The 27428-nt window shown below is 38.2% G+C and overlaps 1 protein-coding gene across 2 annotated transcripts in view; it reads left to right on the top strand.

Annotated features, from left to right (window-relative positions):
• TRIM33 (tripartite motif containing 33) overlaps positions 1-27428 on the top strand; it is a 112189-nt gene that overhangs the window by 43410 nt on the left and 41351 nt on the right. For both annotated transcript variants that reach the window (XM_032421007.1, XM_032421016.1), the window contains exons 2-4: positions 7159-7277; positions 7678-7822; positions 7987-8119. In XM_032421007.1, coding sequence (XP_032276898.1) covers positions 7159-7277; positions 7678-7822; positions 7987-8119 — 397 coding nt within the window. The remainder of the gene's footprint in view (positions 1-7158; positions 7278-7677; positions 7823-7986; positions 8120-27428) is intronic.

Genomic DNA, 27428 nt, shown 5'->3' on the forward strand with positions numbered 1-27428 from the left:
TATCCAAAACTTATTCATTACATTCTGGCTAAAATTACTTTTCCCTCATTTTGAGTTACTGTGTAATTATCCATGTCAGAAACTTGCAAATAATCTAGGATTTCTAATTTTTTCCTTTGCTGTAACTGTTGCCTCTCCATCATCATGCAGTTATTCATTAAGCAATTGATTCTGCCTCTGATTTATCCTTAATATTTCTTTTATGACTGCCTTCGTTTAGTCTCTCATTTTGTTACTAATGGATCAGCCTTTTAATTAGAGAACCTCTTTAGCATAGGTTTTAAGGGCATGGGCTGTCAGTTCAGACATTGTGGTTTCAGATCTTACCCACCTCACGCATTTACATTGTCCTGAGACCTTGAGAACATTACCTGATTTCTCTGAAGCTCAATTTCCTCACCTTTCAAATGGGGATAGTAATTGAACCTACTTTACAGAGGTGTTATGAGCACTAACTGAGCTAATACATAAAAATTTCATGATAAATACTAACTGGTCTTACAGTAAAACCTTGTATTAATGCAAATTTAGATAAAATTTGGTCATGATTGTCTCTTGTCCTCAGCAAAACTTTCATTCTCAAACAGGCAGGTTAAAATTCTTACTGGGGTGAAGGCAGAAGTACATGGTAGAGCAAGGTTGGGCTGGGAAATAAGACAAGGGATATGTGGTGGCAGAGAGTCCCTGTGTCCCCAGTAGTCTTGTCAACCAGTTATTGTGAATCAAATTGAAAAAATGGTGGCAGTCAATAGAGTAGACATTCCTAGAATTCCTTCTGATATTTTAGAACAGTTGTTTTCAAAATTGGTCTTTAGAACACACTTAAGCATGGTACTAAACTGCAGTCTTTGGACACTTGTTATTGGCTAGCTAAGAAAGTTTGCATAGTTATTTCTATTTCCAACAACTTGACTGTATTTTATGCAGTTGAATTTTGATGTCCTCTTATTTTTGTAAAGGCAAGATTTTACTTTATTTTTGTATTCATTCATTCATTTTATTAAAGTAGGCTCCACACCCAGCGTAAAGCCCAATGTGAGGCTTGAACTCAGCACCCTGAGATCAAGAACTGGGCTGAGATCAGGAATCAGATTTTTTTTTTTTTTAAGATTTTATTTATTTATTTGACAGAGAGATAGCGAGAGCAGGAACACAAGCAGGGGGAGCAGGAGAGGGAGAAGCAGGCTTCCCGCGGAGCAGGGAGCCCGATGTGGGGCTCGATCCCAGGACCCTGGGATCACGACCGGAGCCGAAGGCAGATGCTTAACCCAACTAAGCCACCCAGGCGTCCCAGGAATCAGATGTTTAACTGACTGAGCTAGTCAGGCACTGCTTACCTTATTTTTAATTAACATTTTATCTCTTGATTTTCCCTTCATATTGTATTTAGAATGATTTTTTTTTAAAGCTGTAGTTTAATTGTAAGAGAACATGTTATTGTAGTTTGATATTTTAATTTCATGTTTTTTATTTTCCTAAATTAATACTTATCTCTATATATTTACTTTTACATGCATATTTAGATATCAACATATTCTATTAATGACTTTGCTAATTATTATTTTTTTGCATCTCAAGAACATTTTTCCATGTTCCTTTTTTTTTTTTTTCTTCTTTTTTTAAAAATAAGCTCTGTGGCCAGTATGGGGCTTGAACTCACAACCCTAAGATCAGGAGTTGCATGCTGTACTGACTGAGCCAGACAGGGACCCCTAAATATTTTTCCATGTTCTTTTTTATTTTATTTTTTTAAAGATTTTATTTATTTATCAGAGAGAGAGTACAAGCAGGGGAAGCAGCAGCAGAGCAGGCAGAGGGAGAAGCAGGCTGCCTGCTGAGCAAGGAACCTGATGTGGGACTAGATCCCAGAACCCTGGGATCACGACCCGAGCTGAACGCAGATGCTTAACCGACTGAGCCACCCAGGCATCCCTTTCCCATGTTCTTATAGTCAGTAGTAGGTTAACCTGTATAAAATTACCAATTTGTAAGTCATAAGTAGTCTAAAATTGGCAGTTTTATATGGTTAAATTGAGTGCTTTATTCTTGTAGCAATGAGCAGCATTGTTATGTCTGAAAATTTAATTTGCTTTTACTTTTGAGTAGTGGTATCATCAGGATATAGATTGCTAAGTTGACTTATTTTCTCTAAAAGCTTTTAAGATTTTTTTTTTTAAGATTTTATTTATTTATTTGACAGAGAGAGACAAAGCGAGAGAAGGAACACAAGCAGGGGCAGTGGCAGAGGGAGAAGCAGGTTTCCCACTGAGCAGGGAGCCCAATGCGGGGCTCGATCCCAGGACCCTGGGATCATGACCTGAGCCGAAGGCAGACGCTTAACGACTGAGCCACCCAGGCGCTCCAAGCTTTTAAGATATTATCCGTTATCTTTTTGCATTGTTTTTTACTAATGAGGTCTGCTGTCAGTCTGATTGTCTTACAATAACTAGCAGTTATTAAGAGTTTTTCCTCCATCTTTACTATGTTTAGTTGTGGGTTTATTTTTATTTATCCTGCTCAGGACTTGATTTGCAGTCTGAGAGCTCATTTCTTCAGTTCTGAAACTCTTAGCCATTATCTTCTTTAAATAGCATCTGTACCTCATTTCCTTCATGAACTTCTAGAACTTCTATTTGATGCATACCAGAGTTTCTCATTCAGTTCTTTAGCTTTCTTTTCTTTTTGTAGTTCCCCTTTTCTCTATCTCTGTGCTGAATTCTGTAACAAATACTGGAGTTTCTCATTCAGTTCTTCAGTTTTCTTTTCTTTTGTAGTTCCTTCTCTCTTTATCTCTGTGATGAATATCTGTCTTCTACTTCATTAATTTCCTTTTCAGTTATCTCTTGCTTACTGTTTAACTTGTGTTTTGAGTTTATTCAGTACTATATTTTATTTCTCTTTGATTCTTTTTTAGCTCTATTTTCATAGATTCTGTTTGTCCCATTAACCCCCTCAATATTTTACACATAAATTTTTGAAGTCTTTTAACAGATTGTTTTATTTTCTGTGGGTTAGGTTTTTATTTCTTGCCTTATTGTGTTTGTTGACTTACTCTAATAGTATTGGGTACTGTAAGTTTATTTTATGAGCCTATCTTAAGTTGGTGTCCTACTTGTGCCCTGGGTTGGGAGGTGTTCTAATGAGATAGTTTTGTGTTGGTAAGTTTCCAGAGAAGCTTCTCTTTTTGTTGTTGTTGAATGAATATGTGAATTCACCTAAATAGGAACCCCAGGGGTGCCTGGGTGGCTCAGTCGTTAGGCGTCTGCCTTCGGCTCAGGTCATGATCCCAGGGTCCTGGGATTGAGCCCTGCATCTGGCTCCCTGCTCCACGGGAAGCCTGCTTCTCCCTCTCCCACTCCCCCTGCTTGTGTTCCTGCTCTCGCTGTGTCTTTCTGTGTCAAATAAATAAAATCTTAAAAAAAAAAAAAAAAAAAAAAAAGGAATCCCAGGAAGAGAAGTAGAGATGAGGCAAAGATACAACTTTTGTTTTATGGACATTTTGTTTGGAGTTCTGGGTTGATTAAAGAAGGGGTTTTATTTTTTAATTTTATTTAATTGACAGAGAGATACAGCGAGAGAGGTAACACAAGCAGGGGGAGTGGGAGAGGGAGAAGCAGGCTTCCCACGGAGCAGGGAGCCCAGTGCGGGGCTCGATCCCAGGACCCTGGGATCATGACCCAAGCTAAAGGCAGTCGCTTAACCAACTGAGCCACCCAGGCGCCCCTATTTTTTAATATTTTTTAAAAAGATTTAATTTATTTGTCAGAGAATGCACAAGCAGGGAGAGCAGCAGGCAGAGGGAGAAGCAGGGACTTGATCCTAGGACCCCGGGATCATGACCTGAGCTGAAGGCAGACACTTAACCAACTGAGCCACCCAGGTGTCCCAAAGAAGGGGTTTTAAATAAGAACTTGAACTTAGTTGGGGGGACACCTGGGTGACTCAGTTGGTTAAGCATCTGACTCCTGACTTCGGCTCAGGTCATGATTTCAGGGTGGTGAGATCGCCCCATGTTGGGCTCCATGCTCAGCGGGGAGACCTCTGAGGGTGGCTGGAGTCTCAGTAGGCTCTTATTTTCAAAGCAAACATTTACGTAATTTTTAAATTTATTGAATAAATACAGAAGCAGATAGCAAAAAGATCCCTGAAGAAGCTTCAACTCTTTTTGTTTTAGTGGTAAGATACCTTGGCTGCTGGGTAATCTGTCAGGTGTAAGTAGTCTGCCTAGGAATGGGGTTTGCTGATATCTATAGACTTGAACTTATTCCCTCTCATTGGAACTTCTTTCATGCCTTAAATTTCTGAATTCCGAGCTTCAAGAGTGCTTCTCCATTGACACAGGAAAATATTTATGGAAAATAAGTCTTTCTGAGGTGTATGTTTCCATTCCTTGTGTACTCTGGGTTGGGTTTCTTTTGCAGTGTTCGTATTATTTTGCTTCTACATTTCTTAAAATTGCATGTATACTGATTCGTGTGCTCTGTTCCTTCCTTTGCCTTAAGATTTTTGGATATTGTTTTTATCTTTCAAATTCCTTAATATTATTTTAATGGGATAATACTTAATAGATAAATTTTTATTGTCATTAACTGTGATGTCCGCTTGCCAGATTGAAGTAATTTTAAGAATCTGAGAATCAGTTTATTGGGTTCAAAAAAACAAAGACTTGCATCAAATTATCATTTACACAGGTATAATGAACACTTTTATAATATTGTTTCTTGCTCAGAACAGAATATCTCTCCATCTTTTGTATCCTTCAACAAAAATATTCCTTCGTTTAGATGCTGCAGATTTCTTAACTTTCTCAATATTTCACATATGTATATGTGGACATTTTTCTATTTTTTATAGGCTTTTTTTTTCATGTGTGAACTTTGCACTTGCTGTTCTTGGTTTGTATACTGTTCCTTTCCTAGTTGAGTTTGGAGTCACCCTCAGGCTCAGTGATTGACTGGCAGGATTGATACAGAAAAACGTTTACTCTCATGGTTGCATTTTATTAGAAGGAGAGAAGAAATAGATTAAAATTAGCAAAGGTGCTTGGTGTGAAGTCCAGGAGAAAACAGGCTCAAGCTTCCAGATGTCTCCTTTCAGTGGAGTTGCGCAGGGGGATGCTTAGTTTTAGAGTAACTATGTCTGACAATATGCAGGAGTATTGCCAATCAGGAACGCTTACCTGAGCCTCCATGTCTAGGTTTTTATTGGGGAATGGTCATAAAGGGGTGCATTCTCCGTAGAACTCACACCACCTACTGAGACTCCAGCCACCCTCAGAGGTCAAACTGAATACAGCATGGCCCAAGGCCTCAGGCATACAAAAACAGTCTTATCAGGTAGAATATTCCAAGAGTTAGAGGTCATGTCACAGGAGCCATTTGAGGGCTAGTACTGGAGATAGGCCTTCCTTAGGAATGTACAGGATTTGAAGAACCAAGGTCAGCAAAGTAAACTTTCCTGCACACTAGTATATGAATGTTAATTTTTCAAGACCATGTTTAAGTGTGATCTCTTCAGTGAAAGCTTAATTTATTGTAAGAACTTAGTTGCTCCCATAGTTTTGCTCCTACTTTGTAGTTTTATTATACTCTGTGTTTCTTGAAAGGTTTGTAACTCAATGCCATCTCAAATATGGAAATATTTATATACCTTTTCCTCCTTTCTCTTTCCCATAGTGTTTCTTCCTTTGATTTGAAAAATTATTTTTATGTATTTCCTTTGAGCAGCATCTTTGTACTTTGTATAATAAAAACTATGTTTTGTTTTCAAACATATAACTTTAACAGTGTATATGTCTACTAGGAGACTTAATTAAAGTAGGAATATCAGTTAATTAACTTATTTAGAGTGTGTGTGCACATGAACGGGGGTGGGGTAAGGGAGTGGGGCAGAGGAAGAGGGGGAGAGAATCTCAAGCAGGCTCCATGCTCAGCACAGAGCCAGTGCAGGTATGACCTCATGACCCTGAGATCATGACCTGAGTGGAAATCAAGAGTTGGAATGCCCAGTGGACTGAACCACCCAGATGCCCCCTGATATTCCTACTTTTAGAATGACACTGTATTTAAGTTTCTATTTTCCATTGGAACTACTGTATAAGGTTCTACAATTTGTATACTTAAAACTCTTGGGGATTCTGTTTATATCCTAGTCTATAGTTGTATATGGTATAAACTATAAAAATTATATACTAGTCTTGAACCCTTTCTTGAAAGTAAGGATTGTATCGTTTATGCTATATTCTCAGTTTTATGGCTGACACATAGTAGTTCGTTTGCTGTGTTGACTGTGTTGCTGTTTTTTAGTTTTTAACTTCCATAGGTTTATTTCTTCTAATAGATGCTAGATCACTAGGACGTTCAGGCACATGTGATCTTTCTTCCCACGTGAAAGTGAATTCAGGTAGTTCTGAACCAAATCAGAATTTATTAGATGATAGATTGTGTATTTCTATTGCTGCTGTAACAAAATTGCCATTAATTTGGTGGCTTAAAATAACGCACGTTTTAATCTTTTACTGTTGTCAGTTTTACTGGGCTACAGTCAGGATGTCTGCTAGAGTCAAAGTGTAGTCAGGTCTGTTTCCTTCTAGAGGCTCTGAGGAGAAAATCCATTTCCTTGTCTTTTTCAGCTTATAGTGGCCACTTGTATTTCTTAGTTTATTGCTTCATCCCCAAAGTACATGACTCCAATCTCTGCTTCCATTGTTCGCCACCTTCTCCTTTTTTGTAGCCTAACCTTCCTCTGTCTCCCTCTTACAAGATGACATTTAGGGCCCATCAAATAATCCAGGACAGCATCTCAAGAGCCTTAATTTAATCATATCTGCAAAGTCACCTTCGCTCTATTAAGTGACACTGACAGGTTCCAAGGATTAAGATCTGAATATCTTTGGGAGCCATTATTTGACTAATACGTTGTAATAAAGCACTTTTAGGTTTTTTTTTTGTATAAGTGCTTGTTTTCTCTTCCTAAATAGGGTATCATTTTCCCCCAAAGGAATAACTCAGTGGATTATTTTACTGAGCTCTTAATGTTCTTCATTTCTTTGATCTTGTCTGTGACATATGAATGAATGCTTTCCATATGGGCATCATGCACAATTTCCTTATTTTTTTCCTGAGGAATATTTTTTAATGTTGTTGTTTTGTGTTGTAGTTGGTGTAATACGGTGCCCAGTATGCCGCCAAGAATGCAGACAGATAGACCTTGTGGATAATTATTTTGTGAAAGATACATCTGAAGCTCCTAGCAGTTCTGATGAGAAATCAGAACAGGTATGCTTCTCAATTTTTCTTTATATTCTTATCTTGATATTGAAATGTAAATAATAAGAAAAATATGTTTGGATAGTTACATAATTTAGGGTAGTTCAGGTATAGTTCTATTTTTCCAATTGAAAGTAAAGGCTCTCTATTCTATATCCTCATATTTAATTAAATGAGATGAAAAGTCATTACTTAAAAATTCAAATCTTGTCTGTAGTTTTTGTGTTCTCAGACTTAGATTTTTACTCACTTGAATGTTTGATTGGGAAGGAACACGATTTTATTGAAGATAAATGGAACAAAATAATTTTATTCTAGTCATTTAGTATATTTGAGAGCAAGTCAAAGTTTTTATTTTGTGGATTTGTATTTTGTAAACTTGATGTAGATTATTTATTTCCTCTTTTAGGTATGTACTAGTTGTGAAGACAATGCAAGTGCAGTTGGCTTTTGTGTAGAATGTGGAGAGTGGCTATGTAAGACATGTATTGAAGCACATCAAAGAGTAAAATTCACTAAAGATCACTTGATCAGGAAGAAAGAAGATGTCTCAGGTAAGATAGAAACAGTTTTAATGATTAATATACTATTAATCTCTCTTTTACCTCATAACATTTTTATTTATTCTTCATATGCTTTGGACATCAATATTAATGGGAATTTAGAAAGTTAAATAACAATTTTTAGTTTAAAAAATATATGTTTTATTTTACTGCAGAATCTGTTGGAGCATCTGGTCAGCGCCCTGTTTTCTGCCCTGTACACAAACAAGAACAATTGAAGCTTTTCTGTGAAACATGTGATAGATTGACATGTAGAGACTGTCAGCTATTGGAACACAAAGAACATAGGTACAGAAGTCATAATTGCATAACAAGAAATCTTTAAAATGTTTTGTAAAATTAATTATTATTTAATCCATAGTTTTGTTAGCATTTTCTCAATTTCATATATTTTATTTCTTCAAGATATGTTTTTGATGAATTATTTAATGGTTTCCACATTCGTATATAATTATCTTATGAATATTTGTTAAAAATGTATCATTACATTTGGGCTTGCAAGAAAGGAGTTGCATTATTTATTTGCTGTGCTTCTGATTCAGATAAGCTTTTTTCAAGTATACTGTGGTTGTTTAGGCTCTATGCTGTAATCTAAAAAGGTAATATTCCTGCAGGTATGGCTGATACACATTTCAACATCAAAGCATAACTGTACTTATTTCATGTTCGGTATAAATCCCTTGTTTTTCTACAAACTGTGTAAGTTATCTAAGCAAGCGAAGTTACTAATTTTTTAATACATAACTTTCTATTTCAACCCCACTGTACCCTCAGAGTTCAATAGTATTCGCTTATAACCAGTCTATTACATTTGAACTCTTCTGGAAATGTACTAAAATTTCTAGTCAGGAGTATAACAGTCCTGTAGCAAATTTCCCAGTTTCTTCCCCCCCCCCCCCCCAGTTTCTGTTAAATTGTATTATAGTTTAAAAGATGGTCTTGTTTACCCATAGTCCAGCCTTTTCTAAAGTGTTCTTACAATACTTCTGCTGATTTGATAGAAATAGGTTTTATGAATCTCCTGCCAAAGAAGAGTAGGTTAAGTTGCATTAACCACATTTAAATGTGTTTCTTAACTGTAGGATGTCTTAGTGCTTTTAATTCCTTAAGTTCATTGAAATTTGTTAGAATCCTCTTAAAGAGGGAATACATTAATCCTAATAGCTAACAATTACTGCATTCGTAGTTTGTGTGAGGCACTTTTCTGAATGCTGCATGTTTGTTTAATTCACACTGCTATCCATGAAATGTTAGTATTGGTATCATGACTGTTTTAAAGGTGAGGGAGCCTACTTAGAGAAATCTGTAAGTTAGTAATCTGTACAAAGTTATGTAAGTAGTAGAGCCTGGGTTTGAATACAGGCAGTTGGATCTATTTTAAGCCTGTATGCTCATTTTCTTCCATATGGTATATAGATACAGACAGAGTATATGGACTCTCTCAGACTTGACCACATAAAAGTAATGATCTTTGTTCTTTTTTACTGTTCTATAGAACATTTGTTTAGAACTGCTACTGTAAACTTTTGTAACCATAATTTGTTCCCAAATGTTTCATCCTACCTGCAAGTTGGCTAATGTTTCACTTGAAGTGACTAATCTTGTAGATGCCTTTACCTTAGGGCCAAATTGTACCATTGATTGTTTTGTAATAATCTCAATAAGACATTAGATCATCATTCTCACAGCTGCAGTCAGTCAGATCTTTGAGCATTTGGGTTACTTACGCTTTTTAAATTGTTGGTGAGGAGCAAAAAGAGAAGGAAGATGGCATCCTTTTTGCCATGAAAGAATAGCTTCAACTGTCCTTCCCTCAAAGTTTAACCCTGCCTGATCCTTCTTTTTCCTTTGCCACTTAGTTTCAAGTCCTAATTATCTCTTGAATGTTTTCTCTCTTTTTAGCCCACACTGTATTTTTTCCAGGATAGGCTCTTACAGAACTCATGTCATTGCACTGTTGTTTGTTTGTTTGTTTGTTTCTTTCATCTATCTATTTCTGAATGAATGAATGGGAGGGAGAGGGGGAGAGAGAATCTCAATCAGGCTCCACGCCCAGCCCAGTACAGAGCCTGACATGGGACTTGATCTCATGACCCTGAAATCATGACCTGAGCTGAAATCAAGAGTTGGGCGCTTAACTGATTGAGCCACCCAGGAGCCCCTGTCACTGCACTTTAAAACCCTAGGTTCCTGTTACTACAACACACTTAAGAGTTGATCTCCCTGCTCTGAGTTTTACCTTGTCAAATTCATTCTGTCCACATTGTTGCCAGGATTATTTTGCTAAAATAGAGTCCCTCCTCACCCCTCACTCCCCTTTTAAAACACTTTTCAGTGGTTGCCCCATAGCTAAAGTTTCAAGTGTTCAATATAGCATACATTATTGAGTCAGACTAGTCTTTTCTCTTCATCATCTATACAAAGTTAGGAAACAGCCCACAAGACTACCTTCGTTTCTGACATCAACTGCAGAGTTCAGTAAAAACCCTGGTGGGAAAATAGCATGCAGTTCAGCTCATCAATATGATTTGTTATTACCATCTCCAATTTAGAGCCTTCTAAACAGGATGCTGTCTGTTCACCTTGGAACTGTTATCCATGAACCAAATAGTTTGCATCCCTTCTCTGTCTCTTAAATTTAAATTTATTAGTTTATTCAGTTTTGAAGTGTAGTTGACAACCAAGCAGCTGTTTTTTGGTTCTCAGAGAGCTAGCTGTTCATAGGGCACTGCCCATATGATTCTAGGATTCAGCAGCTCCTTGAGTGGTTTTAAAGTCATCATTAGGGGAAAAAGGGGCTATTTTCTCATAAATACAGTAAATAACTCTTAGCATCCTGCTGGTCATATGTTCCTGAACAAACCATTTCTATTTTATACAGAATTCTTCTAGGCACTGCCTTCCTTTTATTTATTTGAGAGAGAAAGAGAGAGCACAAGCAGGGCGAGCGGCAGAGGGAGAGGGAGAAGCAGACTCCCTACCAAGCAGGGGGCCAGATGCGGGGCTTGATCCCAGGACTCTGGGATCATGACCTGAGCTGAAGGCAGACACTTAACTGACTGAGCCATCCAGGCTCCATGGGCACTGCCTTCCTTACTAGAATGTTCTCTGTTGCCCAAGACATTGTGTGTGTTTCATGTTGCAGAGTTATATTATGTCCTTCAGTCATAGAGTCAGTCTCACTTAATGCCCAACAGCAAGTTAGTAATTTTCTCTCAAGTGGCATATATTTTAGCGTGGTATCCAGAATTTTCTGGTCCAAAATCCCAATGGTTGTTGCTTAGTGGCACTCATTGGCTTTTGCCATAAGCTCTAGTCCACATAAATATGTGTTGCTGACAGTCCCCAAATCAGGTCCAACTATGTGTCATAGGGGCCCAAGAGCATCGGGAGACAGGCTACTTTTTGCAGTTGAGACATGGCCTACCTTTGTTCAGGATCCCATTCAAATACAGCCTTCTTTTGGATAGTTGTATTGATTGGTGCTACTAATACTCCCAGATGTGGAACATGTGTCCTTCAGAATTCAAATATACCACCAAATGTTGGGCTTCTTGTTTAGTTTTAGGGATAGGTGGCAAAAACAATTTATTTTTCTTTACCTGTGAAATGTCAAGGTTTGTGCCGGACTAGGTTATTCCTAAAAATTTTACCAGTTTGGGCAGGTCCTTGGACCTGGTGGATTTATTAACAGCTTCTTTTGATCATATATGTCCTTCTTGCATTTAAGTCAATCGTACCTTTATCTTTAGTTTGTGATCTTATCATGGTATCATCAAGATAGTGTATCCCTTCTAAGTGCCTTATACCACTAAGCTGGTGAATTTAAGTAACCCTTTGGCAATATAGTAAATATCAATTGGGATCCTTCCATGTGAAGGAAAATTGTTGTTGGCTTTTTTGGGGGGATCAAGGCAGAAAAATAAAAGTTGCAGGGTCATTACTGAGTATCATTCTCTTTTAGCCTACTATGTATTTTTTTCTACTATTGAAATCATATCAGGGACTGCTGATGTTATGGGGGCACTACTTTATTCAAGCTTTATAATAGTCTACTGTTAGGGCTTGATGAGCCATCCACTTTTTTCACAGGCTACGTATACATTTTTTCACAGACTACATATACATTGTTATTATTCAGAGAATTCTGTCTCAAATTAATTTTTGTGGGCTCAGACAGTTTCAGTGGTTCTCATTTTAGCATGTCTAATCAAGACTGGCCTTAAGGTGGAATTTATTTATATGCCTTCTGTTTTACAGTACCAGTCAGACATAATATCCATCCCAATAATACAGTCACATAAAGGAGATGTTACCACTTCACAGAAAGTCTGTTCTGACATTCCAACTTTCATCCAAATTTTTACCTTAATCCTGTTAACTATTGCTTCTCCTCCCAATCTAATTGTAGCTCCCCATTAGGACTTCCAACAGATTTTAGAATTATAGTGCACTGGGCTGTCATGTTAAGGAGTCCCAGAAATGTCTCTTATCCACTCCCTGGCTATTTTACCCACACAAGTGCATATTGCCTTGGTTCTCCAGTTGGGGGTTGAACCAGAAGACCCTTGCCTCTCCTTCAGTCTTCAATTTGATTAATTTATAGGTCAGTCACCCCTGGTAATTTCAGGTCAGGTTTTTCACTGTCTTCTTTGTCCTCTGGCTTTTAAAATTTCTCTAAACTGGGGTAAATACAGCAGAGTTGTTTAGGGCCCTTTAATGTTGGGGAGCAGCAGTAACTCTCATGTCCACCCAACCTCTAGTCATGCTACATTAAGATTTTTGTTTCAACCCCATCAATATCTGTTTTTATTCATCCTTTTTTTTTTTTTTTTAAAGATTTTATTTATTTATTTGACAGAGAGACAGCGAGAGAGGGAACACAAGCAGGGGGAGTGGGAGAGGGAGAAGCAGGCTCTCCGCTGAGCAGGGAGCCCGATGCAGGGCTTGATCCCAGGACCCTGGGATCATGACCTGAGCCGAAGGCCCACGCCTAACGACTGAGCCACCCAGGCGCCCCTCATCCCATTTTTTAATAGCCATCTGAAGATTTCCATCCTGTTGTGTTAAATCTTGACTCTTCCCTTTGTTTCTCCCTATTTTCTCAAGAATCTCTCTAATTTTCTTAGCACCTATAAGGCGCATATTGGGAATCTGAGAAAATAGATCTGATAAGACTTTTCAGGTTGTTGCTAAATATTGCAACAGTAAGGTTACATGGGGAGCCCATGTAAAAGAGTCCCCCTTAATCACAGTATTTACTATAACCTCAGTAAGAGGCCTACTCAGTAGGTGAATATCCTGGTTTTCATAGTGCCAATCCAGCATGGCTTGCATAAGAAGTGTGTGGGGAATCTCCACATTTATAGGAGGACAATCCTCTTCCTTTGTTTCAGGGTCAACAAATTTTATGGGATCATTTATCTAGTCTACTGGGTTAGCTGTCCCCTTGGGAATGACCTCCTGTGTGTCTGAATTATGGTTATTCACTAGTGAGCCATCTTTGGTTATTCACTAGTGAGTTGTGGGTCCTGCATCAGCTCAGACGTTGCTCTTCTATTTTGCACCATTCAGAACCAGTGATACTGCTTCTAGATAATCACTCTCAACAATATTTTAGTATAGGTTTTTCTTCCAGAAGCATTTACCTACAAAATGAGACATTCCTTTGCATATACTCTATGATTTCATTAGTTTCTTGGTTTTGTCTTTTCCTCAACCTGGACTACATTCTGTGACCAGAGGTCATTGAGGTACTCTATGTTTTCCCAGAGTACTTTTTCCCTTTGGAGTGACCCTGAGACTAGCAGTGGCCATAGTTCAGACTAGCTGAAACCTAAGCTTTGCCCAGTGTCAGTATCTGTCCCAACACACTGTTCATTTTAGCTATTGCAGAATCAGTAACCAAAGGATTGTATAATTAACTTGTTTCTTACTGGTTTGCATTTCCTTATTTATCCAGGGAGTCACCTAGGAAGTTGGGTCTGCCTTTCTCAATTCCATTGATAACTTACCTCTAGTAAATTCAGCTGCAGTTTCATACCATGAGTGACTAGGTAGTCATCCAGGAATCAAAGGTTCATAAACCCCTATTTTCTCATCCTTCCTCTTCCCAAACCACATGTTTCAGTGAGTCAGGATCATTCTAGTGACTCCCATTTCTGATACCAACTATGAAGTTAGAGAACAATGCACAAGTGCCCCCTCACCATTGACACCAAGTGCAGAATTTTAGGAGCACCCAAACCACCCCTTTTTTTTTTTGAGAGAGAGGGAGAGCGAGCGCACGCGCACGGAGGGAGGGACAGAGGAGAGGGAGAGAGACAATCCCAATGCAGCAGGGCTCTATCTTACAACCCTGAGATCATGATCTTAGCTGAAATCAAGAGTCGGACATTTGACCAGCTGAGCCACCAAGGTGCCCCCCAGACCACCCTTCTGACACCCACTGTAAGCTGAGGATTTCCTGAGGCTACTTTCAGATTCAGTAATTTGCTGAAATTGTTAGGTAATTTGCTAGAACTCACTGAAAGCTGTTATACTGAAAGGATAGTGAAAGGATACAGATTAAAATCATTCAAATGAAAGATGTATGGTGCAAAGTCTAGGAGTGTTCCAAATGTGGAGGTTCCAGTTGTCTTCTCTCAGTGGAATCTTGGACATAATTAACTCCTCCCAGCAATGATGTGTGACAGTATGCATGGACTATTGGCAACCCCGGGGCTCGTCTGACCCTGGGTATCTAGAATTATAAAAATTATAAAATTTATGATGTAAATTTATAAAAAAATCTTTAAAGATAATTGCTTCATATTATACTGATGAAGGTGATGAACTCTGATGTGTGTGTGCCTGTGTATCTTTTTTTTTTAAAGATCTTTTTATTTTAGGGAGAGAGAACAGGCACGCGAGTGAGGGGATGGGCAGAGGGAGAGAATCCCAAGCAGACTCCCTACTGAACATGGAGTCTCATGTGGGGCTCAGTCTCATAACCCTGAGATCATGACCTGAGCTGAAACGAGTTGGACACTTAACTGATGAGCCATCCAGGCACCCCTTATATATATATATATATATATATATATATATATTTTTTTTGAGGGAGGGGGAGAGCGTGCACACAGGTAGAGGGGAGGGGCAGAAGAGAGAAAGAGAGTCTTAAGCAGGCTCCCGCGGAGCCCAATGTGGAGCTTGATCTCATGACCCTGAGGTCATGACCCGGGCCAAAATCAAGAGTTGGATGCTTAACTGAGCCACCCAGGTGCCTCTCTGCATCTTTTAAATGCAGAAAATGTAGTACCAACTTTAGAAGCTGGCTGTAGGGATTGAATGAGAATTTTACCTATAAAGTGCTTAGCACAGTAAGTACTCCGTATCAGTTTAGCTATTACTAGCTGTTATTACTAACATTGTGACCTATACATTTTCTTTTTTCTCTTTTTTTAAAAACATTTTATTGAAGTTGTTGGTGTTTATGTCAATATTCTTTATGGCCTTGGATATTGTTCTCAAAAAGGAAAACAGCTATAGAACTTTATGAAATTTTGTACAGTTTTGAACATTACATAGTTTCTAGCTCTACCATGGGGTTATCCCACCTCCCTCTATAATTCTATTCACAGTAAATGAATAAAATAAGTATAGACTTAAAAAAAAATCAAAATGAGAGACGAGACACCAATGGATATGTCAGTGTATTTTTCAAAAGCTGGGAAATGGATTGAATATATGGTGGATCTGATGGTAATTGACCTAGTAGAGTTCTGCCAACCCAAGGGCAGGCAGAAAGGAGATATATAAAGGAAGCTATGTGATTTAATTCCTAGAAACCTGTTAAAGTTCAGGATTTAGAGTCGATAGGTATAGAAGTTGGGCTTACTCTCTTTGGCGATATTAGGTCTAGATGGAGAATGGGGATGAGGTACATGGCTGATATCAGGGAGGTTAAATGTAAGTCTTCATTAAACCGTGGGACCTTCACTTTCCCTGACTTGCTTCCAGAGTGCCAGTAGTGACTTTTTTTTTTTTTTTTAATTATCCCTTGCTATCCTCCTCTCTGGAATTACAGAGGCCTTTTCATTCTTTGGAGAAAGTGATCAGAAAAGACCTCTAAATCTTAAGTGAAGCCTACCAGTTCGTAAGTTCTGCTCTCACACATGATTCTAAGCAGTTTTTTTTTTAAGTGTATTTAAATGTGAATGGATGAAAGGATCATCTGACATTTGAATAGAGCCACCCTCAAGTGCCATATGCCATACATTGTGGGCTATGTTGAGAATTCTTTTTTTTTTTTTTTTTTAAAGATTTTATTTATTTTTGACAGAGAGAGAGAGCACAAGCAGGGGGAATAGCAGAGAGAGAGGGAGAAGCAGACTCCCCGCTGGAGCAGGGAGCCCGATGCGGGGCTTGATCCCAGGACCCTGAGATCATGACCTGAGCCGAAGGCAGACGCTTAACCGTCTGAGCCACCCAGGCGCCCCTATGTGTTGAGAATTCTTAACTCTTCCCTCTCTTGTCTGCTTCAGATATAGAGACTGGAAAAGCTAAATATTTCCTTTCTCAGCATTCCTGGCATTTGGGTAGCTCTGATCCCCAGTTTATTCCCATAAAATATAAGTGGCATTTTGCTTAGTGTTTTTTTTTTTTTTAAAGTTTTTATTTATTTAATTGACGGAGACACAGCGAGAGAGGGAACACAAGCAGGGGGAGTGGGAGAGGGAGAAGCAGGCTTCCCGCTGAGCAGGGAGCCCGATGCTGGGCTCGATCCCAGGACCCTGGGATCATGACCTGAGCCGAAGGCAGATGCCTAATGACTGAGCCACCCAGGCGCCCCTTAGTTTGTGATTTTTAAAAGGGACAAATGTTGCTGGTGTCAGCTTTTTCCCAGCTTTTTCCTTCCTTGAATTAGGATGTGATGCCTGGTACTGTGACACCATTCATTATATGCTCATGAAGGTAAAGCCAAGATCATCTCAGAGATTGTGGCTTTGATGTTGTTCAACTAACACCATTAGCTACATCTGGTCTTGTTATATGAGTCTTTATTGGTCACTACAGCTGTACACATTTCTGATTAATACAGCCACCCACATGAAAAAGACCAAGACACTGAATAAAAGGGCCGTGAAGGGCATAAGATAATATAGGAACAAAAGGAAATGTAAAATCAAACAAAATTATGACATCCTTAAAGATATGACAAGCTACTGGTCACAAAATAAGGATAGAATCTTTGAAAAAGAAATCATTAAAAGAAGAAAGAACTGTTAGAAGCATGATAGCTGAAATAAAAAATTAATAGGTTTTGTAGATAAATTCTAGTTAGTCTCCTAGAAAATAGAGCAAAAAGAGAAAAGACAGATAAAATTACAAGATACCAACAGCCAGCGTAGAAGAAGAAATGATCACATAAGTAATACAAGAAACTCTCCTAAGAACCTAGAGTTGCCAGTCTGAAATGACCTATTTAGTGCCCAGTACATTGATTGTAAAAAAAAAAAAAAAAAAGACCCACAAAAAAGTATATCTCACCATAAAATGACAGTATGCTATGGATTAAAATGAAGATCAAAGTTTCCGAAGTAGGCGACATGTAATGAAATGGGACTCTAAATAGGATCTTTTAAAATAGCAATACCAGGAGACAGAAGATGCTGGAACAGTGATTTCAAAAGTTGGGAGCTGAGAGGGAAAGATTTTCAATAGATTTCTATAGCTAATAGCTAGATTTCTGTAGCTAAATTATTATTTTTTTCAACATTTTTTTTTTATTTTTAAGTAATCTACCCCCAAAGTGGGGCTCGAATTCACAACCCCAGGATCAAGAATCACTGCACTGACTGAGCCAGCCTGGTGCCCCTTCTGTAGCTAAATTATTAACGTGAGAGTGAGCTGTAGACATTTTTCAGCATGCAAGGACTCAGAAACTGCCTCCGATGCACCTCTTTCTGGAGTGCTATTAGAGAATGTGATCCACAAAAATGTTAGTCAACCAGAAAATAAATGGTGAATTGTGAATGAATTCTGGAATGCCCAGAATGACATCTATACAGTAGCTAGTTTAACTGAAGCATTAGAGTGAGGATATCTCCAGGAAAAAAAAATGAAAAAATGGAACCACTTCTAATATATTTGGTATTGTTAGGTCATTTAAAAAATAATATTGACAAATTTTTGACATATCTGGTGGAAAATGAGATTCATTAGGGATTGGTAAAAGTTAAACAAAGGAGAACAGAGGGCATTCATTACTTCCAAAGGAAAAAGTTCTACAAAAAATGAAATTATTCTAATTACACTCCTTGGCTTATCATTGGACAGTATTTACATAGTCATTTATTCAACAAATAATTGCATGCCTACTGAGTGCTAGGCATGGTATATTTCATTGAACAAATTAAACTCATTGTCCACAAGGACCTGATTTTTATTAAGAGTCAAACAAATAGTAAATGTATCAGATGCTGATGGTTACAGAGAAAAATAAAGCTGGGAAGTCGGGACAGGGTATGTGGATGTGTCATCTTGTTTTAAATAGGGTAGTTTCAAAAGGTTTCCATGATGAGGTAGACTTTGAGTAGAGACTGAAGGAAGAATGGGAGCAACCCTGCTTAAACTTGGCAAGCCAGGGGAGCATGTTTCAGATAGAGAAAGCAACTGGCAAGGGCCACAGATAGTAGCATACTTGACTTCATTGAGGAGCTACATAGTCTGAATGGAATGAACAAGGGGAAGATTGGTATCAGATGAGGTCAGAAGGGCAGAAAGGGCCAACTTACTGAGTGCTTTGTAGGCCATTGTAAGAGTGCTGGCTTTTAGTCTAAAGCTTTTGAGTAGTGGAATGATTTGACTATTGTTTTAAAATGATACTGCTGTCTGTACTGAAGAGACATTAAAGGAGCACAAAGAATTAGGAGATTAGTTAGGAGGCTGTTTTCAGTAATTTACACAAGACAGTGGTGGTGTAGACTGAGTGCTAACATTGGAGATAGTAAGATGTGATCAAATTCTACACATAGTTTGAATTTGGATTTGATGCCTGAAACTGGAATGTATGGATTTGCTGATGTATGAGTTGTATGAGTTAGAGGGGTATCACTAACACCAAGATTTTTGGCTTTCAGGTTACTAAGAGTAAGTGGAAGGATAGGATTGAATTTACTAAAGTGGAGAAGACTGTGGGAAGACATGGTTTGTTAGGTGTTCCTAGGGAATTGGTAGTCAAGTTTTGGCCATATTAAATTTGAGATCTTAAAATAATGTAAACACCAACTACTTTAGTGATAAAATTAGACTGGGCATGATAAAAGTAAGGGAGATAGTAGTATAAATGTTGAATTCTCCACTATCTAAAATTGATAAAACTCTGGGGCACCTGGCTGGCTCAGTTGGTAGAGTATGTGACTCTTGATCTCAAGGTTATAAGTTCGAGTCCCACATTAGGTGTAGTGATTACTTAAAAAATAAAATCTTAAAAAAAAAAAAGTACCTCTGAAACAAATAATACATCTGTACCTCTGAAACAAACAATACATTGTATGTTTAAAAAAAAAAAAGAAGAAGAAGATAGCAGGAGGGGAAGAATGAAGGGGGGGAAATTGGAGGGGGAGACGAACCATGAGAGACTATGGACTCTCAAACAAACTGAGGGTTCTAGAGGGGAGGGGGGGTGGGAGGATGGGTTAGCCTGGTGATGGGTATTAAAGAGGGCATGTTCTGCATGGAGCACTGGGTGTTATACATAGCAAACAATGAATCATGGAACACTACATCAAAAACTAATGATGTAATGTATGGTGATTAACATAACATAATAAAAAAAAGAGAAAAAAAGAACTAACTCATTTGAGATGATAAAAGGTAAAAAAAAAAAAAAAAAGTAAAATTGATTAAACTATTTAGGCCTATCATTTTAGAAGACATCCCATAGACCTGCCCCCATCCTCACAGGAGAGAGGTTCCTCACATTTACTGCGCCTTCTCAGATCTCCTCTGTTCCATGAATTCTCAGCATGGAGCAAGATGGAACTTATACATTTGGAGGAGTGAGTTTGTTTCTCCTGAAATACGGGTCATGAGTAAATTTGCAGGTTCTTTTTTTTTTTTTGGTGAGTAAAGCGATAGAAGTTTATTAAGTGAAGATACAGAAAAAGCTCTTAAGAGTGAGAGGGATCCCACAGATTCTAAGACCACACAATTCTGACTCTTCTTCCTTTATGTGGGGTGAAGATGTGGTTGACTTGATAGAATTTCTTCTCCATTAACAGATTATAAGAGGAAGCCCCAGGCCCCACCCTTCTTTACCACCATTTGTACCTCTCCATCATTATTTGCTTTAAATTTACTAGGACTAACATTACCATGTTCTTTATCCCTGTTTGTCACCTAAGAAAAGTCCCACATTCCTAGGTTTCCCTCATCTGCCATAATTTAATTCCCGTAATGCTCTGCATATGACAGTTATGTCTCTCTGCCACTTTTTTCTCTGGGATTCATGGTTTGTCATCAGCAGGATCTCTTTATCTTCAGTCTCTTTTTAAATCCTCTTCTGTGCCTTCTCTGCTGTAGTAGAAACAGAGCTCCAGGACACTGCTTCCCCTGCAGCCCTCTTAATTGGTGGCTGTTTTTTCTTTGATATTTCATGTATCACTGGACCTGGAGATATGTAGCTATTCTCGTTGTTATTTTTAGACCATTCTTCCTCCTTCCTCCCTAAAAATCTCTAAACTTTAATCTTACATCATCATTCCTATTCCTCATTGGTGCTATCATATAAAAACCCATGGGTCATTCAACTTCATCCGTTAAACAGTTTCTAACTCAGAGGTCATCTGTAGGTACTACTGTTGTCTTAATTCCCAGCAGTTTTGATCCTTCAGACATTCTAGTCTTTGTGTTCTTTGAACTTCTTTCTAAAGTTTGTGTCCTTTACATTGCCAGTCACATCCATAATTGTATTCTAGACCTTGGCATTTCCAATAATTATATTCAATTTCACGCATTCCTCTCTGTGACCACATCTCATCATTCTAGCTCATTCTGCTTAGGTATCAGACTTCCAGTTTTTCACCACTCAGTGACTTTTATTATAATCCATTGATAGTACTATTTTTTTTTCCACTTTACCTCAGTCCTTTATGTTTTCACTTAACCCTTTTCCAGTTTAATTTCAGTCTAATCATTTTCACTCTGTCACATTTAGCTTTGACTCCTGAATCCCACTTGGTCGAGGTCTCTAGGTAAAACCGCAGTCTTGATTAAACCCAGCTTTCCTTCCATCATGCTTTGCTTATGCAGCTGAACATCATGACACCAACTGGTCTTATTCTCAGTTCATGACCACTTACCTCAAATAGACCCTTAATGTTACCTGGCAGTCATACTGTGCATTAACGCTGTTTCCTGTCAACATTTCATTGTTCATCCTCACTCCCAGATATTGGCAATGCTTCCTACTTCATTGAGAAAACTGAAGCAATACAAAGAGAACTTCTGCAGACTTCCTTTACCACATCTACTTGTCTACCAAGCAGTTGCACGCACATTTTTCATTTCTCTGTTATCTTAGTTGAATTCTCTTCCTCTATGAAGCCAGTTTCTCTCCTTATACACTTAGATTCCATCTCATACAGCCAAGGAAATTGCTTCAGCAGTTTGGCTTTCTCTGCTGATGTCAGTTTTTCACTCTAGCAGTTATTCCCACCAGTATTTTAATATTCTGCTATTTTTTCTTCCATCTTTAAAAAATGAAAGAAAATGTAAAACTTCTCTTTAATCCACTTTCCCAGCAGGCAGCTGTCCCCGTTCCTCTTTGCAGCAAAATATTTTGAAAGAATTACTTATAATCATGATCTCCTAATTTCTCCTGTCCCATGCTCTCTGTCAACATTTTACCAACATTGTTCTTTTCAAGGTCACCAGTAACGATTGCATTACTAAATCTAGAGGTCGTTACTTGGTCATCATCTTAATACTTGACACATCAGCAACATTTGACATAGTTGATCATTCCCTTAATACATGTTATTTACTTGGCTACCAAGAGACCACATTCTTTTAGTTTGCCTCCTACCACACTGATTACTTCTCAGTTTCATTTGCTCATTTTCCTTCATCTCTTAATGTTGGATGTGCCAGGCATTACTTCATTATCTGCAGCTACAGATTTATGGCTTTAAATACCATCCATATGCTGATGATGTCCAAATTTCTATTTCTAGCTCAGTACTCTTATCCTGAACTTTCAGATTTGTCTATTCTATAAACTGTAACATCTCTTCTTGAGTGTCTGCTTTCTCAAATATAATATATCCAAAATAGAACTGATCACTTCAGATCTTTTTCACTGGCAGCCTTGCCCTATCTCAATTTGTGGCAGTTGCATTTTTTCCACTGCATAAGCCAGAAATCTTGGCACTATCGTTGATTCTACTGTTTTCTTATACCCGAACTCAAACTTATCAGAACATCTTTTTGGGGGCGCCTGGGTGGCTCAGTCAGTTAAAGCGGCTGCCTTTGGCTCAGGTCATGATCCTAGCGTCCTGGGATCGAGTCCCACATCAGGCTCTGTGCTCAGCGGGGTGAGCCTGCTTCTCCCTCTCCCTCTGCCTGCCTGTCTGCCTTCTTGTGATCTCTCTCTCTCTCTGTGTCAAATGAATAAATAAAATCTTAAAAAAAAAAACCATCTTTTTGGTTCCCACTTCAAAATCTATCCCTGAATCTCAAAATTTCTTACAATCTCATTGCTCTTAGCTCCATTGCTACCAGGCTGGTCTCAGACACCATCATTTCTGGCCTGGATGACTGCAGTCATCTCCAAAGTCATCCCTGTGCTTGTAATATTGCCCTCCTTCAGTTTATTCTTAATTACTAGAACAGTCTCATGTCAGACTCACTCCCTGCTCAAAACCTGCAGTGGCTCTCCACTTTGTCAGAGTAAAAGTCAGATTCCTTATAGTGGCCTATATGCTCATATTTCATCTACTACTGCTCTCCCCCCCAGTCTGGCTTTTGTTGTTTCTAAAACATGGCAGAGATGCTGCCGCCTCCCTGTTTTCTCTAAGCTGGGACACTGTGGGTCCACTTATTTGCATACCGAACTTCCATTTATCCGTCAAGTCTGCTTAAATGTAACTGTCAACAGGATCTACTCTGATCACTGTATTTAAAATTGCAATTTGTCCCTTTACCCCTAATTCTCCTTATCCTGTTTTAGTTTTTTTATATTGCACTTGCCACTTTCTAAGTATGTTCTTAATTTACAAACTTATTTTTTGTGTTTTTCTCATTAGAATATAAACTTCATGAAGATAGGCATTTGTTTTATTCATGGTGTCCCAAGAGCCTAGACTGGTATTTGACACACATTTAGACATTTCATCTATTCAGCAAATACTTATTAATTTAGATATAGGAAAAAAAGAGGTGGTAGACCTGCCTGAATATAGGAGTTGTCAATTATATCTGTGTATTTTCATAGAAATCAGTTTTTAATTGTATAAATAGTTGAGGGCTGCTTGTTCTCTTTCTTAATTGGAGGCCCTTGCTCTTTCTTTTTAATATTTAAGTAATTTCTACACCCAACCTGGGGTTTGAACTCAAGACCCCGAGATCAAGAGTTGCATGCTCCTCCAACTGAGCCAGCCAGGTGTGCCCCATGGAGGTCCTAGCTTTTTTAATTGGAATGTTTAATGCCATCCTATCTATCTATCTATCTATCTGTCTATCTATCTATCTATCTATCTATCTATCTATCTATCTATCTATCTAAAGAGTTTATTTATTTGACACGCAGAGAGAACACAAGCAGGGGAGCGGCATAGGGAGAGGGAGAAGCAGATTCCTCACTGAGCAGGGAGCCCAATGTGGTGCTCGATCCTTGGACTCTGGGATCATGACCTGAGCCGAAGGCAGGTGCTTAACTGACTGAGCCACGCAGGCGCCCTAATCCCATTACACTTAATGTAATTATTGGTACGGTTAAGTTTAAGTTTACCATTTAGTTTTGTTTTTTATTTTTCTGGTTTTTTTTTTTTCCCCTGCCATGTTTCAAGTTAATAAAACTGTTTTTGGTATTTGATTGATTTTACCTCCACTTTTAGCTTTTTTAAGCTCTAATTCTATTATTTTTAAAAAAATATTTTATTTGAGAGAGAGCGAGTGAGCATAGTGGGGGTGAGGGGGAAAGGGAGAAGCAGACTCCCCACCTAGCAGGGAGCCTGACAGGGCACTCAGTCCCAGGACCCCGGAGTCATGACCTGAGCTGAAGGCAGACAGCCAATCATTTGAGCCACCCACGCACCCCTAATTCTATCATTATTATTATTATTATTTAAAGATTTTATTTATTTGAGAGAGTGAGAATGAGAGAGAAAAAGCACATGAGAAGGGGGAGGGTCAGAGGAAGAAGCAGACTCCTTGCTGAGCAGGGAGCCTGATGCGGGACTTGATCCCGGGACTCCAGGATCATGACTTGAGCCGAAGGCAGTCGCTTAACCAGCTGCGCCACCCAGGCGCCCCTAATTCTCTTATTTTTAATGATTGCTCTAGGGCTAATGATATGCAGTTTTAACTTAAAGCCTTCTTAAAGTATTGTAGTATTTCCTACTTTATGAATACAAAAGGATAATTCAGTTTATCAAACCCTCATTCCTTTATACTAATGCCATATCATTTATTCATACATACCTTATAAATCTTACCTTACAATGCCTTCTTTAAAAACATAGCTGTCTTTGGGGCACCTGGGTGCCCTTGGCTCAGGTCATGATCTCAGGGTTGTGGGATCAGCCCCACATTGGGCTCTGTGCTATGCATGGAGCCTGCTTGAGATTCTCTCTTTCCCTCTCCTTCTGGCCCCCGCCGTGTGTACACACTGTCTCCCCTCCCCCCCTTAAAAAAGCTGTCTTTTAAGGAAATTATGAGAAGGAAAAATAAAATCCTAGTTTTTTAAAAGTATTTTTCCATTGATTACCATTTCTGTCTCTATATCTTCCTGTTTATATGAGTTACCACATTTTATTATTTTCCCTTGTCCTGAAGAACAAGCATTTCTTGTTTTGCAGGTCTGCTGCAGTTAATCTTCTCAGCTTATGTTCATCAGAAAATCCTCAGTTTAGAAGGATGTTTGCACTAGTTATAGAATTCTGGATTGACAGTTTTTTCTTTCAACATTTTTAGTTGTATTACCTTGTATTCTGGCCTCCTTTGTTTTTAATAATATCATTCATATTGTTCTTACCTGAATGTTTGGTGCTTCTCAGGCTGCTTTCAAGAGTGTCTTTTTCTGTGGTCTTCACCATTTGACTATTATGTTTTAAAGTATATATTTCATTCTGTTTATCCTGTGTGTGGTTCACGGACATTCTTTGCTTGTAAGTTTATGGTTTTCATCAAATTTGGTAACTTGGCCATTATTTCCTTAACCACCCCCCCCATTGTTTCTGTCTTCTGAAACTCCCAATTATATGTTGTTTTTGTCACACAGGTCCCTGAGGCTTTGATCATTTTCCTTTAATCTGTTCTCTCTTTTCCAGACTTTATAACTTTCCATTTGTGTTCATTTTCACTAATCCTTCAGCCATTTCCATTTGCTGCCAAGCCCATCTAGTGAATTATTTCAATTATTGCACTTTCCTAGAATTTCCATTTCTCTTTCTATAGTTTAATTTCTCTGCTCAGATTTTCTGTTCACTCACTAAAAGATGTTTTCATGTAAATTTTGAATAAATAAGACAATAACCTATTTAAAGTCTTTGCTATAAATAGAATATCTGGACCATCTTGGTGTTAGTTTCTATTGAACTGTTTTTCTTTATTTTCTTTAAGTTACATTCTACTGTTGTTGGGTTTTGTTTTGTTTTTACTTTTTACTTTAAAAAATTTCTTTTTTTACTGTTTCTTTGATGCCTAGTGATTTTTGAATTGATGTTTGGATGTTGTGGATGTGACATTTTAGAAACTGGATTCTTTTATTTTCCTTTGTAGACTGTTGATTGTTGTTCTTTCAGGGAATTAAATTACTGGCTGATCACCTTGATCTTGGGTAAGCTTGGTTTTCTGCTTTTTAAGGGAGGATCTATGGAAAGCCAAATGTATTTCACAAGCCTCTCTAACTCGGCTGGACTCAACTTCTAAATTCTGTTTCCTGGAAGATCTTGAGAGGGCTTGGTTTTAGGCTTTTTTAGGACAGGATAGGCCTAGGATAAAATTTATTCCAAGTATAGTTTTTTCTTTTAAGGTGTGGCTTTCTGGTTTCTCAGGTAGATGTCTGGGGAGATGGACAAAGTCTTTTCCCCCACTAGCTCAGCTGGAATTCTGTCTCCTGGAACTGCTTGACCTCTAGTTTCTCTGTTCTACCGTGAACTTCATAGCAACTGCTCTCTGTTAAGCCTTGTGTAATCTCATGCTGTGCATATACAGCCCAGATTTTGGCTGAGGACTTGTGAGGAATTCATTGATTCTGTGTCTGAGGTTTTGTGTATAGTTGGGTATTTGTAGATTTTTAGGATCATTATGGTTTAAAAGAGAGTGTACTTAAAATATAATGCCAGACATTTTTGTTAAAGAGCAAGATAGTTTATAATGGAAGTCACTTGAATGGAGCTGTATAAGTGAAATTTCTCTAAAATATTTTCCTGAGAAATAACTTTTCTTGTATTAAGCTTTTATATTGAAAAATGGATAGATGGGTGGATAGATGGATAAATAAGTTTTAGAGCAGATATTTTTCTTTTCAACCCTAGATGTAGACCTACCTAGAGAGCTTTAAAAAAATACTGATGCCTTAGTCCTACTCCAGACTGGTTAAATAAGAATTTTAAATTACATCCTGGGTATCAAAAATTTTTATGTATGTTACAAATAGTGGTAAATCATCCCAGGTGGTTTTTGTTATTCAGTGAAGTTTGATAACCTCTACTTAGGAAGAACCTTTGCCAAACTCAATATTTTTCTGTAAATTCTTGCAAAGTTCCAAATGACTTTCAGATAAAATCCAAATTGCCGGAAAAATGACATGTAAATTCATATGTACCATCAGTTTTCTCAGGGAGCTAGGTTCAGAGCTATGGTGACAAATCAAGATTTTCTGTCCAAGTATATTGTTCGCTTGCCTGCCTGCCTGCCTGCCTGCCTGCCTGCCTTTCCTTCTTTCTTTCCCAGTGGAGCCTAGTGAGGGGCTTGAACTCATGACCCTGAGATCAAGGCCTGAGCTCTTACCCAACTGAGCTACCCAGGTGCCCCCAAGCATATTGTTTTCATGTGGTACATTTATTGTCAGAAAAAGCAGCTTGTTTCAGTATTTGTATTCATTCAGCTCTTTTTGTTCATTAGATATTTGAGGGCTTACCATGTACCAGGTACCATGCTAGGTGATGACTATACAATAATAAAAACAACTGAGACTGTCCTTGCTATCTTGGAGTCTGTATGAGTCTTGAGATTGAATATAAGGTTCAGTTGTAGTTCACTTTAGTGATTAACTCCAAAATAGAGTTAATTCCTTTTGGTTTTGCTAAAAAAAAATTTGTTAATTTTAGTACTATAGTTTGTGTGCCTATCAGATTATCTGAGGAACTCGTAAGTCTCAGATTCACTT

Source organism: Phoca vitulina, unplaced genomic scaffold, assembly GCF_004348235.1.
Source record: "Phoca vitulina isolate PV1807 unplaced genomic scaffold, GSC_HSeal_1.0 scaffold2, whole genome shotgun sequence".
Lineage (NCBI taxonomy): Eukaryota > Metazoa > Chordata > Mammalia > Carnivora > Phocidae > Phoca > Phoca vitulina.